Genomic DNA, 18475 nt, shown 5'->3' on the forward strand with positions numbered 1-18475 from the left:
AAGGAGATTGTAAATGGCAATCTCTAACACAACCTGAACATCAATTACTCTGATAATGATGTAGGAATAGCACAGAACACGTGAATAGTCGCGTAAGACATTGATTTCAATTTTGGATGGTCATACACAAACATAGCACACCGCACATGGTGTGAGCCAGTCCATTTAATTTTGCTTTCTCACCATAGACAATACTGCTGGATTCTAATGCTATCATAGTGCCCACTAAACCACAAGCTCTTAAGAGACCTTAACACAATTTTTCTTACTATTATTATTACCATCTTCAAAAGCTTGTTTAAGAGTGGTACAGAGGTTGCGTTAGACAGCAAGCGCAGTGAGGTAAATCAGGAAACAGTTGACTATGACATACGCTCTGCCTAAATAGATTAATGAGAAGTGTAGCTAGTGCATTAGAAAAAAAAACCTTATGATGCTTTTTGCAGTTGAGAGCGAACGAGATGTAATGGCAAGTGATAGCCAATAGAAACCGATATTTGCTTTGACAGATGCATAACACAAGCACTTCAAAATGCGTTTGCATCTTTTACAAAGTGTTGCACTCTATTGTCACACTTTATAGCAACAGTGAAGAGCCAGACAGTGCTAAAAGTAAATATTTTAATAATCTCACAGGAGCATCGATTGGCACACCAGTCAGTGCCATGTTATGGAGCGCACCTGTGAAAGTAGCGAGCATAGACGAACGCACCCATAACTTCCTGGTGTCCGAGAACCGTCTGCTAGGCCATTCCAATGAATACGGAATAGCCCCTGCTATTTGTCAGCACATATATTCTTTGCAACCACTTACTATAACCATCTTGAGCGGAGGTGTCCATGGGTGCATTTCTGTTCGTGATGGTAGTGAATAAGCTGCTGGTGCTACAAGGGACTTACAGGAATAGCTTAGCACATGATGCTACGACACTAGTATGCTCTGTGCTCACACCTGCTGTCAACACTTTCATAACTGTGCACTGCAACACGGCGCTGCCCGTTATGCAGGTCGACACTCCCATGAGATTATTAACCTCTTTGAGAGCTGTACAACAGTATCCTCACCTAGCATGCAATCTGACCATAAAAAAGTTCTTCAATACAATCTGTGACAGCATTCAAGAAACTTCGGATACCTTCAGCATCCAGCAACGAACAATAACTTGACGACAGTGATAAACCAGTGAAAAATTGTCACTTGCAAAAAAATAAAGCAACATGTACGTGACGATACTACAACATGTAGGGGCACTGAGGTTCCTGCTAACAAGTGTTTTAGATTTATTATCCATCACGCAAAGAATCTGGAGTCATATTATAGACTTTAGACTATATTATTACACTTTATAGCAACAGTGAAGAGCCAGACAGTGCTAAAACTAAATATTTTAATAATCTCACAGGAGCATCGATTGGCACACCAGTCAGTGCCATGTTATGGAGCGCACCTGTGAAAGTAGCGAGCATAGACGAACGCACCCATAACTTCCTGGTGTCCGAGAACCGTCTGCTAGGCCATTCCAATGAATACGGAATAGCCCCTGCTATTTGTCAGCACATATATTCTTTGCAACCACTTACTATAACCATCTTGAGCGGAGGTGTCCATGGGTGCATTTCTGTTCGTGATGGTAGTGAATAAGCTGCTGGTGCTACAAGGGACTTACAGGAATAGCTTAGCACATGATGCTACGACACTAGTATGCTCTGTGCTCACACCTGCTGTCAACACTTTCATAACTGTGCACTGCAACACGGCGCTGCCCGTTATGCAGGTCGACACTCCCATGAGATTATTAACCTCTTTGAGAGCTGTACAACAGTATCCTCACCTAGCATGCAATCTGACCATAAAAAAGTTCTTCAATACAATCTGTGACAGCATTCAAGAAACTTCGGATACCTTCAGCATCCAGCAACGAACAATAACTTGACGACAGTGATAAACCAGTGAAAAATTGTCACTTGCAAAAAAATAAAGCAACATGTACGTGACGATACTACAACATGTAGGGGCACTGAGGTTCCTGCTAACAAGTGTTTTAGATTTATTATCCATCACGCAAAGAATCTGGAGTCATATTCTGAGCTGATTGCTTTCACCAGGGACCTTCTATACTTTTCCTCTGGTTACAAAACTTTCCAAAAGTTTCATATAGGGAAAGGAGGTGGCACCAGAGATGCTGGCCTTTCCCACAGCTATTCTACAACTAGGGAAGAGATTGACAGAACTGGAGTCATCGCAAGTGTATATAATGGTACAATATAGTGATAGAAGTTTTAAATACGAAAGCAAGATCGAGATCACATAGGCAAACGACTTGACAGCGATAGATGTAGTAAAACCTGATTAAATTAAGCAGGCTAAGCGATTATTTGTCCTTAACTCGTTTCAAAAGGGATGCCAATAAACATCATCTATTTCAGCATGTTTCCAGGGTGAACGTTCAATGGGAACTTCTGGCGAAATAATCCAGCGGGCAATGTGTTTGTCATACACAGTGGTATTGTGTAATTGACATGCCCCTACCCCCTTATAGCATTCCTTCCACAAAATGTTTCAATCAGCTGTCTCTATTTAGACTATTCTCTGGTTTGTTAGATAATCTAGTTAGATTTGGTTAGCAAGTGTAGTCATCATCATCGTCATCAGCCCATTTTATGTCCACTGCAGGACAAAGGCCTCTACCTGTGATCTCCAATTATCCCTGTCCTGCACCAACCGATTCCAACTAGCACCTGCAAATTTCTTAATTTCATCACCACACCTGGTCTTCTGCCATCCTCGACTGCGCTTCTCTTGGCACCCAGTGTGTAACCCTAATGGCCCACCGGTTATCTAACTTACGCATTCGATGACCTGCCCAGCTCCATTTTTTTCTCTTAATGTCAATTAGAATATCGGCTATCGCTGTTTGCGCTCTGATTCATACCACTCTCTTCCTGTATGTTAACATTACACCTAACGTTCTTCATTCCATCGCTCTCTGCTCAGTTTTTAAAGGGACCCTGAAATGATTTTGATGATTTTGTACAAACATACTGAGTCATAGAGTAGGTCCTTCTGATCATTAATTAACACATCTAAGTGCTCGCATAAACAACTAATTTATTATAAGGTCGCAAAAATGTACATCGCTGTCGATCACAGCACACGGCTCGGCTGAAGTTTTAGCCAGTCTAACCATTTGACGTAAGTCGCCCGATTGACGCTTGTAGTGTGAGCTATCTGATTGGCTTCCCAGAGCATGTCATTAATAATTTTTTCCAACTTTATGGTAAACAAAAGTTGTCTGTAATTTCTGGAATGTTAGTTAATTTGTTTCTATAAAATGAAAGTAAGAGAAAGAAAATGCACAAGACCAATTTCTCTTTACACCTAAGCGCTTCCGACACACAGCAAGCGTCGTCTGCTTGTTACAACATGCTCCATTTTGACGAGAGCTCTGCGGTCAGCGTCGGTATCAGTCTTTTCGCGAGCACCATGATTCGCCTTTGTTGTGTTGTGGGCTGCAAACGTAGCGCCTGGCAATATGTCAAGCTGCAACATCGTGTCCCTCTACAACGCAGCAGACGAGCGCAGTGGCTGCAGCGCATCCGACTGTCACTATCCGATCGGCGCCAAGATATGCGCGTTTACGGCTGTCACTTTACAACGGAGGATTACTACCACAATAGTGTTTCGCGAGTCTGGTATTCGGGTAGACACAAGCGCAAGAGACAGGGCCTGGCTGTTTAACCATGCCGTTTCACGGGATAAGCAGAAGCGCAAATGTGAATGGTCATCATGGTGCAACCACCTGGTGACACAGACCTCTACCAAACAAAGTAGCAGTAACGAAGTGTATTCTTGACTGCTGGTGCAAATTTTTCGTTTGTTTAAAAATGTGTAAGATGTTTTACACTTGGTTAGAGCAATAGTAGCTCTTTGTTTGGCTGGTTAAGCTCTGCAGCACCAGGTGGCTGGACCGTGCAGACTTATCACGCCGCTCCCGCAGTACGTATACATTACGGTTTCATTCACTCCCTCTACGTCATCCTCATCCCTCTGTTCTAAGGCTGCACATTTGTTTGCAAGTGCCAGCCTGAATTGGTTTGCTTTTACTCTTACTGCGTCTAGGGTGGCTGGTTTCTTCCTGATCAATTTTACTCTTTCTCTCTTCAAATTGAGGTGAATCTTAGACCTTACTAACCTATGATCACTGCACTTTACCCTAACTAACATTTTTACATCGTGCACTATGCTGGGATCATCAGAAAGTATGAAATCAATTTTATTTCTTGTTTCACCATCAGGGCTTTTCTAGGTCCACTTTTTGTTCCTACGCTTCCTGAAGAAGGTATTCGTTATTCGCAGCTTATTCCTTTCCACGAATCCTATCAACATCTCTCCTCGAGTGTTAAGCTGTTAATTAGTTATTAGTTGGTCAGTTGGTAAGTTACATTTGGTTAGTTACTTTAGTTAGGGACATACATAATGGTTTCGTTGGCAAATAATTTAGTTTAGTTATCTAGTTGGTTAGCTTTGTCAGCTTATTAGTATTCTTGATCTAGTTATTGTATTATTTTGGAAGCCAATTATTTTATTAATTTTTAAAAATTAGGTCAGTTATTTAGGTTTGTCACTTATATTAGTAGGTTAGTCATTTTCTTTAGATATGTTACTTAGTTAAAGTAGTTATAAGTTATATAGTTTGTTTAGCTAGTTTGTTAGTTGTTTACTTTAGTTAGTAAGGTTAGTTATTAGACAATTAGTCCAGTTAGTCTTGTCATTTATTTAGTTAGCTTAGTTATTAGTGAGCTTGGTTGATTACTTAGATAATTAGTTGATTTAGTTAATTAGTCATTTGCTTGCTTGGTTGAATCTTTTAGGTTATTTAAGTCAGTCATTAGTTGCTTAGCTTAGTTATTAGTTGAGTAATCCATTCATTCATTAATTAGCCTTAACTATTAATGTTAGTTATTACTTAGTTAATTTCAGTATTTGGTGACTTTTGTTAGGTAGTTTAGTTCATTATTAGGTATGAAATTAGTTTTGTTAATTAATAAGCTTAGTTCTTTCATTAGTATACTTAAATAGGTATTAGTTTAGTTAGTAAGTTAGGTTAGTCAGTCACCGTTGGAATGACATAGAGGCATACAGCAAATGTAAGGCATTGTCGCTATCATGAATCATGCTGTCACCACACAGTAAAAAATGTAGAGTGCAAAATTTGAAACGCAAGCAACCAAAAACAGCAACACGGGCCTTTAACATGCGATTACATAAAAGAGCGACGTGCAATCATTCTTTAGTCGGATTTCAACGACGGAGTAGTCCCAAGTGCACGTTTTGAATTCTGAGAAATGACGAGTTTCAGAAATTGGGTGGCGATTTACACATTGTACCGACAATGCTCACACGCCCATAATGGCAGCCGGTCCTTGCACAAAAGCAGGCGCAGCCACAGAACGCATGTGGCATCCAACCGGCATCTCCTGCGATGCCCGTCTACTTGTGCCAGCGTCGTGGTGCGTCCACTGCCTGCGCTAAACGAAACGCTCCCATCGCGTCACACAAGTGTTTCGTGACCAGAAGAAAAGTATTGAAGGACCCTGACTTTGCCGATACATTTGCCTTTGCATTAAGTAGCGTCCAGTGTCACATATCACTGGAGCAATAGTATACTACAGCGCACTGGCTCAGCCAATCACCATCCAGTGGAAGCGGTGTCCCCGAAATTATAGACCAGAATGTGGCCCGTGGCTGCGCACAGGAAGGGAACATGACTTTTTCCATGACAGGCATAGCGTCCCAGTGCTTGCAACATCGTACTCTTGTCCTCTGCAATGTATGTGCAAGGTGCCTCATCATGTCTACCTATCTGTTTCAGTGCATAGTGTCCCAACACTTGCAACGCTAGGGTCTAGTTTTCTGTAAAGCACCCATTAAGTGGTACATCTAACTGCCTTGGGCGTAACGCTGCATAACTACTACTAGTATTCAATCAGTTCAGCAAAAGTGTCATGGTTCAGCGGTCAGAGCACATGGCGTTCAACTGAAAAATGATGCATGTGAATATTGCCCGGAGGTGATGATCTTTTTTCTCCTCTGCATCATTTTTCGATGACAGACTGGCCAACTGACCAAAGGGTGGGATCCTTGAAAATCCCATTTGCGGTCTGTACAACAGACAATTAAAATTAACACAAGTATCATTTTAGTTGATTGAGGGGACAAGAAACTTTCATTTGGACTAGAGCATTTCCAGGGATATTAAGCATAGGAAATGTTAATTCAGCAAGATAGAAATGCTTCAGGACAGCTTCTCACACGAAGATAATAACAGAATAAGTTCAAAGATAAACTAGAGTTGATAAGACCTACTATGAGCTGCCTGGGAAAGAGATAGACAAAAAGAGATTGAAAATTTTTTGTACTTTAACAATTTTTTACAATTCAATGTTTTACAAAACAGTGCACAAAAGCCCTACCATTAGGATTTTTCAGACGAGCACAGCTGTATGCAGTAGAGTCATAAATTTCCTCCGATAGCATTTTCTGCAACAAATAAGAAAGGATTACAAACTGCAACACCAAAGAAACATTAGGAAGTAATTTTAGTCACTTTTCTTAATTTACCTTGCTCCAGGTTTTGGAACACATGGCATAGCACTTGATCTTATTCATAATATTAAACAGAAAGCTAAAAAGCATATTTGCCCCCCGCCATGAATGGTTACTTAATTTTAGGCTACTCCCAATTTCCATACAGGCAGGGTGGCCAGGAAAGAAAACATAACGACAGAACCACATTTTACTGTTCTCTATTAGAGTACCTCCCGCAGGAACTCCATTTTTAAGAATGTGATCGAGCAGTCAGATAATATTGAGAACAGTCTTCAACTGCCCAAATGCTTTAGCACTCTCAGATTAATCATTTAGAAGTCAATTAAAAAAATTACTTCATCGTGTATATCACTGCACAAATTACTTCATATAAAAAGGCCATCCATCTGACTAACACTCATATGGTAAGCATAAAGAGATTGCAAGTAAATTGCTTTAATTTTAAAGATCTAATGCAGCTAAAATCACAGTTAAAGGCACTCTGTAGATCTTTCAGGATACATATTTTTCTTTCTAACCTTTGCTCTTGAGCTTAAGTTTTCAAGATACATGTTAGGTATATGATGTGTATATGTTACCTTTTACAAAACATGTTACAAGAGCGTAACATGAAAAAAGTGATTACCAGAGTGGTCTTTAAACACCAGAGCTTCTCTAAAGGTGTCATCTTTGAGTCCAGTGAAGCAAGTTCCACCACCTGGAAAGATGACCAGAATAGGAGCAAACAATCATACAGACCAGGTTATTAAATATGGAGAGGTAATTAATATGGCTGTGCAAATACCAAATAGTAGATTTGGAATCGAAAATCAAATTGAATCAATAAAAATAAGCCAAATATCAAATCAAATATTGAATATCAGAAAATTTAACACAAGCTTTTAGGCTTCTAAATTTTATGGAAAAAAACAGTGCTAGACATGCTCAGGAGGCTAAACACATTACTTAACATGCTCAGGAGGCTAAACACATTACTTAACAAAAATCTTGCGAGGTTGTTACGTTGTTAGGTACTTATAAACAGAGATGTATAGTACGCTCTACTTTTATTAAAAGAAACACCAAACTAGTATGACAGCACTGATAACTCAGTTTGTATACGAAGGTCCGGAATATATTTTTTATCGATAGAATGCCTGTTAAGTAGAATTAAGTCCTTTTTATTCTCTAAATCTGAGGAAATAGTGAAGTTGTCCTAAATACCAATGGGATTTTCAGTTTAATAGTGGACCATACTGTGCTTATTGGCAATCTTCTATTGCTTGGAAAGTACTGCTTTCCAGTTTTCTGGAAAACAGGAGGGTTCTTCCATCTTTATGGCAGGTGGTTTATGTGGGTTGTCGTCATTAAGGCCAATCCGCACGATAGAAAAATGCGGGGAATGCACATCATGTCACTTGGCACCACTCCGTGCGGTCATCGGCGCCGATGGTAAAGAGTTCACAAATCAGAAGGCCTACGACAAGTTCATTCGACGTCCCCCTCTCCCCTTTTCTATTTCATTTGCGTCCATCTGCAGTTTGGGTGAATGCATCTGTAGCCTCGGGTCAGCGTGCTGTCACATGATATTTTCCAGCGCGCCATGTAAATCCAAAGCTAGTTTTGTGATCAGCCTCGTGAAAATATGAAAAGAGACCACTGTGTGCCTACAAACGGCGTTTGGAACAAGGGGCCACCGTACGCTATTTCACAAAGATGGTGGCCATGAACATGCAACAGTCAGCCTGTGCATTCGCTTTCGTTGGTGAGGTGGTCTGTCAGCTTTATGAGGGTCACATTGTGAATAGATCTGAGATTCGGTAACCATAACTTCAGTCACCAAGACCCGACAACGCAGTTCCAATCAGGCCTAATGGGCTGAACAGTGTAGCCAATAGTGTGGCCGTGACGAAAATTTGCCGCCGGCCATTGTGATAACGGGCCACAAACCATCACGGAAAGCCTGTCGCTAATATGTTTCTGCGGATGGTTGGTCAGTGATCGGTCACGAGATCACGTGCACAGTTAGATTGACAGCCGTTGAAGCAGCGCTTGGGTCCATGGTCGAGCAGCCGGCAACTACTGCGAGCACACGTGCCATGTTCGTCTGTGTGCTTGTATGTGGGTAGAAAGCTCAGAACTGCGCAAATGTGCTTGTGTGAACACTGAACTCACGTATTTGATTCGATCAGCAGGCCTTCTGGTGGCTAATTCGCCCGATCTTCACACATGCTTCTGTGCTTTCCACAAGTGATGCTTTCGTTGTTCCCTCTTTTTGCGTAACGTTAATCGTTTCAATCATTCCAGTTGGCCTGGCCGAACCTTTTACCAATAAAGATCGCATGCCATGTAAACGCTGCGCACGTCAAGGCACTGTTCATGGCCAGGGTCATTCATCAAAAGTGCCAATATTTTAAAAACCTAATATTTGAGAAATTCAATATCAGATATTTGATTCACGAATCAAATTATTCGTACGTTTGCTATTCGATTTGAAATTGAATATTCGAGTATTTGCACACCCTTAGTTATTAATGATTACAAGCACTGTTATCCCAATTCAATTCCTATCAGGTGCCATTGCCCAAGTTGCACTATGTTTCACAGTCAGCATCAATCAGTTTGGTACAGCAGATCCGTCCACAACAAAGCCAAATCAAATCAAGTTGTGGGGTTTAACTTCCCCAGACCAACAGCTAGGATATTAATATGAGATTGCAATACACTGTACAGAGGCGCTTCTTACAGTCATAACCGATAGAAAGGCTTACTGAGCGAGGCAGTGGGCAGCAAAAGGATTCTCTAACACCGAGTTGATCGGGGCTCAAGCCAGCCGAGTGAAGCTGCCTAAGCTTCTCAACAAGCACAGCATCCTCCTGCCGACAGAACTGCTTCACAGCACCGAAAACTTTCTGATGGACTGCTCCCATTATGTAGCTGCAAGCAGAAAAAAAGGGGGGAAATGCTATTACATCATGAAAATGCAGCATTTTTGATATGATGCTACTACTGAAAAGGGGTTCAATAGAATTATCAATAGCAGTTGATGGTAACCAGATGTTCACCTATTATCAGACTAAAGTGACACAGAGTATCAGAAAGGTGACATAGTCTGTGTCACTTTAGTCACTGGCACTCACAAAAAGGACTATTCTTAAAAGAGGTGAATTTGTCTTACTAACACATATGTGGGGAGCACCTGATGCCTATATTGTATGTGTTCTATTCAATGGCTCTCAAAGTAATATTAACGGCGATAAAAATAACATACTACTGCACCTTTCTGCAGCTAGAGATATCCTCTGAAAAGCCCCACCATAACTTGGTATTGGTGGTGTCTGTGACTTCTGGAATGACTGGAAAGGAAAAAGAAGGAAGGTGTAAAAATAAATACAAAAGAAGAATAGAGCGAGAAATGAAAGCTACCTTTGTATGTATATTAGTACATGTATACAGAACCACCTTCACACACACACATTATGACAAAGGTCCTTTCGTGTCTCGCATGCATTTTTTAAACACATTTGAAATTAAGAAGTGTATTTAGAAATCTAGAAGCACAACACAGCAACAAGTTTTGTAATTCAGCACTCATTTTTTTTTTCTGGAAATTAAGGAGACACACCAGTTTACATGAAAAATAGCTACAATTGTGAACCATTTAAAGCCTTGGCATTTAAAGAACAGAACAATTTTGATGTGAACTGTGCATGCTAGAGTCATGTTACACTCGTAAAATTCCTGGACATGACACCAAGGAGGGAAGGATGGGGGGAAGAGGTAGATGCACATTTTTTTTATTGCAATAACAATTAAGTATATGCACACTCCAAGTGAATTTTTACTGTCGTTATTGGCATTGCTTTGAGGTTCCGTATATGTTTAGGTATATGCATGCTATTGCCTTGCCATGCTATATGGCATGCGGTATATGCAGGCTCTATTGCCACATCATTCTATCACTGAAGTTGCTCGTACCAGGTCTTACATCCTTTACAAAATTATTCCTCGGAATTTTGAGAATGGCAGCCCACAAACAAATGTCACAAAACAAAACACTGACAGTGCATGCTTTTTATCTTAAGCTTTTCGAGACTTAAATATTAAAATTGCAAAACAATAACAGAGCTCAAACCTGAAAATGAAATATTGGCATGGCTGTGCACCACCACCTGGATCAGCCAGGAAAGAGGCTCAAAACATATCCGACATGGAAAAGTTGTTGCAAGATTGCCAAGAACGATGTTGGCTTGAATTAACAAACATAACTCTCTTCCTTATGTAAAGTCATCGAAGGCTGACTCACGCACGCACTTCCACCATTATACATAAGGAAGAGATTAGGTGCCTTAACAGTTATCTCTCACAAAGACCGGCACATGTACCAGATTGACACGTGGTGATACAGTTCCAGAGCTTGCACAGATGAGTTTTGTGTCTTCTTTCTTTTTTTCACCTCAGTGCTCCCTTCAGTTGATAGTCGGCGTTCTTGTTGTCCACTTCTCTACTCTTGTGTCCTGTCTGCACGCCTCACCTTTTCTTGCATAATGAATCCTTACCAACTAGCTCAGCTTTCTGTTGTTCTAATATTGAAGTACTTTTTGCAGAAATATATTTCTTAAATAGTCTATTTTAACTTCAAATGCACTCCTTACTTTGATAAGAAGTGTCTCAGGGCCCCTTTAAAATTGAAGAACAGCTCCTAGTAATGTCACAGATTGAGAAAATGCCTGGCCAGAACTATGTATAGTTGTTTTAAATTAATAGTCTACCATACAAGCTGGTGGGTTCTTTGACCTTTCTTCAAGGAAAGGATCTAGACGCGTTTCATGACATAAATAAGGTGGTTATGCTCAGGTTCTCCCACGTACCCGAACTTCTGTCTTCACTGCACAGCTCTTACTTCACCTGTTTGGCTTCCCTGCAAGACATGCGCATGATGGTGGGAGTCGGTGTCATAGTTATGCAGCTACAATTAGAGATGGTGTGAGTGCTCTGATGTTAGCGCCACCTGAGGACATGGATAACTTGGTCACAAGAGCCGTGCAGAGAAGACTAATGTCAGGGGACATGAAAGCATTGAGCATCCCAGGTACTAACACATTCAATTGGTAAGTGCTTCCTCCTGTCATCCGGTTATGGAATGCTCTTCCCGATTTCATCAACAGTAAAACAAATCTAGACAAATTCCGCCAGCTCATGAGCTCACATTTCACTGATAGCAACATTTTTTTACTTTTATGCATTAGTAGGCTGTTTTGTTGCACAAAAATGTTCCTGGTCTCAATTTCGTATTTTTGTATTTCTTATTCTTGCATTTCTTATCATCGTTTGACTGACATTGGCAAATCCACTTTTGTTAATTGTCGTTTAGTTTGCATTATGGCCTGCATTCTTTTTCCCCTTTTTTTTTCTACTACACCTACAAGTGTTTTCTGTGTGTAATGCTCTAATGTATTTATATATTATGTTGCATATGTGAATAGTGCTCTGTTCCCATGCATTTACTTTTCACTTTTATGATCCCCTCACCCAATACATCCTACAATGTCTGTAAGGAATCTTTAAATAGAACAAAATGTGGCAGCATCACAACAAAAACACTGCATACACCACAGTTTGCACGCAGGGAAAACACATTACAGTGGTGCCAGTTTCTTTCATATTGAGGGAACTTCTTGCTAACAAGCACCAAGCAGCAACCACAGCTGGTCAGAGCATCCTCAAACTGCCACCCACTGTCTATTGCGTTCCCTCTAGCAGTGAACTGCAGCGCACCAGCCTAGTCTGATTCAGAGTTTAGGCTTGCGGTATGCCTTCGAAACTTGCACTCACATCCACAGCCCAGAGGACTATGTCTTTCAGCTTCTGCGCAGTGTCGTGCAAGTAGGCAGGCAGAATCATGTAGGTGCCACAGAAGCTCTCCAGCTTCCTATCCAGCTCCTTGAGAAGTGGCACAAGCTCAGGCAAACTCCGAAGGTATGTCAGAGATCTGCAGAAGAAAGACAGAGAGAGGCATGTCACATAACTCAGTGCCAGACATCTACGCTACCTTTGCAAGTCGACATATCAAGCTAACAAGCCATTTCTCACGACCTTAACTGTTTGGTAACAAGCACTGTTAACAACACTAACCGCATTCTAATTTTTCTCCAACTTAGTATAACACTTGCTCTTCGCCAAGTAAAACTATTAGCCTATGTAGCTCTCATCAGGCCAGGATTAGATTGTGCTAGTGCTGCATGGAAGCCTCACCATCAAGATAACTGAAATCAAATGCTTGAACCCGTCCAGAATCAAGCTGTTACAATTTATTATCGTCTGCCTACTTGCACAATGTCAGCGTAACACACTTAAAAATTCAGAGTGATAGGAAACCAAAGCCTGCCTGTCGAGTCTACACATATGACACAAAGTATCCAGGCTTTGCCTTTTTCATAAATTCTACCATTCATACTTCTTAACAGCTCCATTATCAAACCAGCCCACCACACCTCCTGCCAAATCATCTACCAGAGGCCAGTGTACCCATCACTTCCTTGAACTACGACCCACCTACAGTTCTTTCTTTGTGCATACAGCTATGGAGTGGAAAGATCTTCCTGTGGATATTGTTGTTCATACTAACCATGCACATTTCAAGACTGCAGTAATGTCTCTCTTTTGTTAACACCCTCATCATACCCAGCCTTCATGTAGAACCTCCCACCTTGCATGGTGTTTGAGGTATCAAAAATTCATTAACTAATTAATTATTTAACAGGGCTGGCCTCTCAGCCTCCTCTTATATATAGTACACAATGTAACTGGAAACATTTCTTGAAAAGGACACATTAATAGCCTGACTATTGCTGCAGTTTAACTGAAACAAAGATTTTAGTTTCACAAGACCTACAGGAAAAAGCCAGACACATTAAGCCTGCAGTATCAATGACAGCCACTGGCATAGCCGAAAATTATTTTACCAGCAGATCTCGGCGGCCCTCAAAAGGCAACGACCGAGCGAAACCGGAGGGAGGCTGCCACCCCAAAAGATGGACAGGCGTGGTCGACCAAAGGGAGTAGTGCGGCCAAAGCCGGAGTAAGGGCGCCACATGTCGGGAAGACGTCATGACCGCGTCACAGTGATGCCTCTCTTACAGGGGAAGGCTAATCATTCTGCAGGCATTCCTAATAAAATTGCTTCGCTCACTCGTTCGTACCAGCAAAAGCCTGTATGCAAGAGCCGGATCAATTCCCAAATTGACATTGCTCTCCTCCAATTTTAACTGTGTAAGCCTATCACTTTAAGCATGACGGACTGAACAGAACTAAGAGCTAGAAAAGTGGTAAGAAAACAAGGAATTACAGGCATAGCATCAAGAGGCAGAAAAACAATGTAGCATATATCACAGGTTGAACGTGGATAGATAGAAGAGAATATAGAAACAAGCGGAGAGGAACAGGTGATATAACGAGTTGAACAGATAATCGATGGTCTATTAGGTTGACAGAACACATTTCAAAGGAAATACTGTTGATCGAAACGTTGGATTAGATTAGGTAATAAGATTAGGAGACTTGCAGGCACAGGAGTAGTTTGGCTCACACTGGTCTAGGTGCAAAAGAAGATCTGTTTGAGATCTCTATGAGAGATCTACGAGGCCTTTGCTGATGGTGATGATGACACTGATGGCGATGCTGATGATACAAATCCCAAGTTGCAGCCTCTTGCCCTTTTATAGGCATTTCATATTGCAAAATGAAAATAGTTGTGTAGCATCCAGCCATCTCTCATGCTGAATGAGCACGAATTGTCATTTTTTGAAAGACCAGCAAAAAAAAAAAATGTAATTGGATTGCTTTAAAATGACCATGTTTTGTTCCCTTTCTTTTTTTGTTAAATAGTGGCATTCTTTGTCGCCCAAGTGGTGCAATAGTGTGTGTGTATATATATATATTAACTCTCCTTTTTCCAAAATAAATAGTTGTGAGTGCAGCGATTGTCTTGTCCATTTAGTCTGCTCCTTTGTGTCGTGTTTCCGTGCACTGCTTCACACATCAAGATGAATGGTCATCAATTCGCCTAACTCAACTTTGCCGCCCTCTTGCCCTTCAATTCATCTTACAAAAATAATTATGGGTTTTACGTGCTAATACCACGATACGATTATGAGGCATACTGTAGTGGGGGACTCCGGAATAATTTGGACCAGCTGGTGTTCTTTAAAGTGCACCTAAATCTAAGTACACGGGTGTCTTCACGTTTTGCTTTTTGATCTTGTTACACTACTAATTATACTAATGAATACGTAAGTGGCATGACAGAAAAAGAAGAATGGGCACGCGAAGTAGAAGTACAACACCCACGGAAAACCATGCATATTGTTTATTCATACCTTGCATCCCTATTTTCAAATATTTTTGTATGCCATTTACTCGTTCATTAGCACAATGAACCAACTATCCCAGACCAAGATTCTGACTGACTGCTAATGATGGCTCGCTTAGTAAAAAGTACTTTTTCTGTTCTATTTATGAGCTTCCCATACCAGTAAGACTATTGCACCAATGAAGCCAAGGTTCTACCTACAGCAAGTCAATAAAGCTGTTAAATAAGTCATACACAAAACCAGGCTAAAGATAGGTGTAAACTCACTCTTTATAGGACAGACATTTCTCCAAATCTGCAGGAGTAAGGGAACCGTTTGTTTCCTGCAAATACAGATGAAAATGCAAGATGTATAGTACTAAAAAAAAAATCAACTTAGTGCTTTTAGATGACTGCAAAACACTTACCAAAACACCTACCATGTCCGAATCTGATGATGCACCCTCAAAAGGCTTGCTTATGGTCAGAACCCTGTACTGCTTGAACTTCTGAAATCAGATTGTAAGGTGGCTATGCTGCAGCACATTTTAAAGCCTGCGTGGCAAAAGAGACACACAAAAATTCCTAGCTCAAAGTCACGGGCCATTATGCATCATGTTCAAACAGCGCCTCAAGCCCTTTATCAGCGTTTCCAGATGTCAGTGGCGATTTGACATATTTCACTCAGTGCAATAATTTCATACATCGAAGGGCACTAACACAGCAAGTTCTACTGCACCAAGCAAGTCAATGTTTAAGCATACTTAACAAATCAGCCATGGTAACAGCAATGAATCTTTCTTTTTTTTTTTTCCTGAAGCGCAGACTATTTCAGTTTGACTATTGTGCAAAGAATGCTTCAGTTTCAGAACATTAAACTGACTATCACTGCTTGTAAAGCATTCTCCAAGCAAACTTTTCAAAGCACTCCCAATATTTATCTAAAAAGCCCAGAGCTTGGCAATGCATCATCACCAGGCAACACGTGGTATGTAAAGGAATTTCAGAAGACGGAGCCACAAGTTCGTGACTAAGTTCTGGTACATCTGAGGAATTCAGTCCTTGCATGCTACGTTATTCACATGCCTTTCCCATGATACAGAGAAGACATTCATTTTCGAGCCACGAGAATAGTGGCGAGGCTGACTCATTGGAGAAATATGCCTTTTTGGAAGCATTGTCTTGTCAGCCAGCTCCCACTCTGACAAGCCAATAAGACCATCAATAATGTGAAATGCTCTTGTCGTACAAGGGGAATGTTGTTTCTAGTACTGCATTCGCAACAAACGCACCATGCCCAACTACCACAACCAACTACAACTTACAACCTGATATATAATTACAAGCACATGAGCACATTGTCGCTCTTTAGTGCAAAATATGGCAGTTAAAGACATAAGACTGTCCGTGAAATGAAATTATTTGGATTTTTGAACTATACACAAATATAACATGCAGACTATCATCGAAAAAGGAGTATGTCTGATAACAATATTCATGTTTCTCTAACAGTGATAAACCTTCAGTTTGGTTGCGAACCCGGATGACCAGACAAACTTATTTCAACAAGTTGATAGTCTTCTGAAAGAAAGTTTTTTTCTAAGTGCCATAAAAAATGATGCAGCAATGGCAGAATGCACTGCTCAGCTCTGACTCCGGCATCCAAACCCAGCTCGTCTACATGACAGAGGGCGCCGCCAGAACCCACAGACTCTACAGACTCTTAGCCGCCGCCTGAGAAGAAAGAAGGAGCAACTCTTCTTCGCCCCCTTCTCTCTAACCCCAACCGGACACAATAAAAGCTTTCCCTCTCTCTCTAAGTGCCATAATTTGTCACACTAAATAGCATCAAGCAAGCAGAATATTTCATCAAGAGAATATTTTTAAATGACTAACTAGTTTGGACTAAATATGCACGTGATAAACTGCTTTCATAAGTGCTTTCAGAGGTAGAGTCATCATCATCAGCAGCAGCCTGGTTACGTCCACTGCAGGGCAAAGGCCTCTCCCATACTTCTCCAACAACCCCGGTCATGTACTAATTGTGGCCATGTCGTCCCTGCAAACTTCTTAATCTCATCTGCCCACCTAACTTTCTGCTGCCCCCTGCTATGCTTTCCTTCCCTTGGAATCCAGTCCGTAACCCTTAATGACCATCGGTTATCTTGCCTCCTCATTACATGTCCTGCCCAAGTAGAGTAAAATGTTACAAATACTGAAAGAGGTAAAAGTAACTCGCAGTCATTACAACACTACCTTATAACCTATGCCATCTAGGCACAAACATCACATTAACTGCTTAATGCATTAAAGTTTATTGCCAGTCATATGGTCCTACATTTAAACTGTTTAAATGCATTAAAATTGAATGTCACTTGCAAAATAGTGTGTTCTCATAACTCATTCAGCCATTGAATGCATGTGATGCTTACTCTTGTACACCAGGCACCAGCATCTTGTCTGGTTTTTCTCCACCCACACGCTCATTATCAGTAAGCCTCCAAGTAAGGCTACCCACAAGAAACACATTTCTGAAGTAATCTAATACTATTCAATATAAAAAAATACACCTATTGATATTTTTAGTGGCACGTCGTGCACTTTTACCTGGTAATTAATACTTTCGACAATATTACGATTGCAAGCAATTTTACTGCATTGGTATGTAATGTAATTAAAGATGTGCATGTAGCACCAACTTTAAATCCAATGGCATGAAGAAGTTTAATGTTGGCGCCCCGACATTAACGTCACCCACTCGACACCTGCACAACTTCAAGCCCTGACGATGATAGCTGTAGCTTTTGGTTACTCTTATTACCTTCAACAATCATTCATCTAAGGGAACATTAAGCCCCATGGCTATTTAACCATGTGAAAGAATATATTACATCAAAACATTATTTTTCTTTAAACGCTTGAACACCAATAAGCTACTGAAAAAATCTTGCAAACAAATCAGCAAAAGCTGCAGGCAAAAATCTGCTTCTGGTAAGTGGAACTGACCACCCTGGTCACAACGCATGTAAGCAAGTCAAGCATGAAAGGCCTTGAAATGTTACGCACAAAAAAAAAAGAAAGAAAGAGAAAAAAAAGCCTTCACGCTTATTTAGCATATATGAACAGCAGCACAAGCAACACAAATACACACAGAAGAAAGCACCACAAGACACAGCATTGAACTAGAAATTACACTTCATTGGAAGTAAAAAAAAATTTTAAAAACATGTACGCATGCATAAGACTAAGCCAGAAGAAAACCATACCAACCGCAACTAAGTGTGGTCATTCTCTGTGTACATGTGTGGCTTACACTGCCGTTCAAATATGCATTTCAACCAGCCAGCCCAAGTATCAGTCTTAGTAAAATATTGTAAGCGCCTTAATGTATTGAACGTGCTCTAACAAAAGATATTGTACCCTGTTGTAGCAAAGTTCTTCACCAAGAATCTTCACCGTGAACTCATGAGGAAAACCTACAGGGTAAGAAAATGCAATGTTCAGTTAGAGCTGAAGAAAAAAAGGAATACATATAC

At 40.7% G+C, this 18475-nt stretch overlaps 1 protein-coding gene across 4 annotated transcripts in view; it reads right to left on the reverse strand.

Annotated features, from left to right (window-relative positions):
* Nucleotides 1–18475, reverse strand: part of LOC126545903 (ankyrin repeat domain-containing protein 27-like) — a 36518-nt gene that overhangs the window by 15162 nt on the left and 2881 nt on the right. For 3 of the 4 annotated variants that reach the window (XM_055062372.2, XM_072287193.1, XM_050193946.3), the window contains 8 exons: nucleotides 18360–18415; nucleotides 15368–15448; nucleotides 15228–15283; nucleotides 12425–12581; nucleotides 9869–9945; nucleotides 9361–9526; nucleotides 7236–7307; nucleotides 6475–6541 (listed from right to left, as the gene is read on the reverse strand). In XM_055062372.2, coding sequence (XP_054918347.2) covers nucleotides 6475–6541; nucleotides 7236–7307; nucleotides 9361–9526; nucleotides 9869–9945; nucleotides 12425–12581; nucleotides 15228–15283; nucleotides 15368–15448; nucleotides 18360–18415 — 732 coding nt within the window. The remainder of the gene's footprint in view (nucleotides 1–6474; nucleotides 6542–7235; nucleotides 7308–9360; nucleotides 9527–9868; nucleotides 9946–12424; nucleotides 12582–15227; nucleotides 15284–15367; nucleotides 15449–18359; nucleotides 18416–18475) is intronic. The other variant, XM_055062373.2, reaches the window with a different exon arrangement.

Source organism: Dermacentor andersoni, chromosome 3 (assembly GCF_023375885.2).
Source record: "Dermacentor andersoni chromosome 3, qqDerAnde1_hic_scaffold, whole genome shotgun sequence".
Lineage (NCBI taxonomy): Eukaryota > Metazoa > Arthropoda > Arachnida > Ixodida > Ixodidae > Dermacentor > Dermacentor andersoni.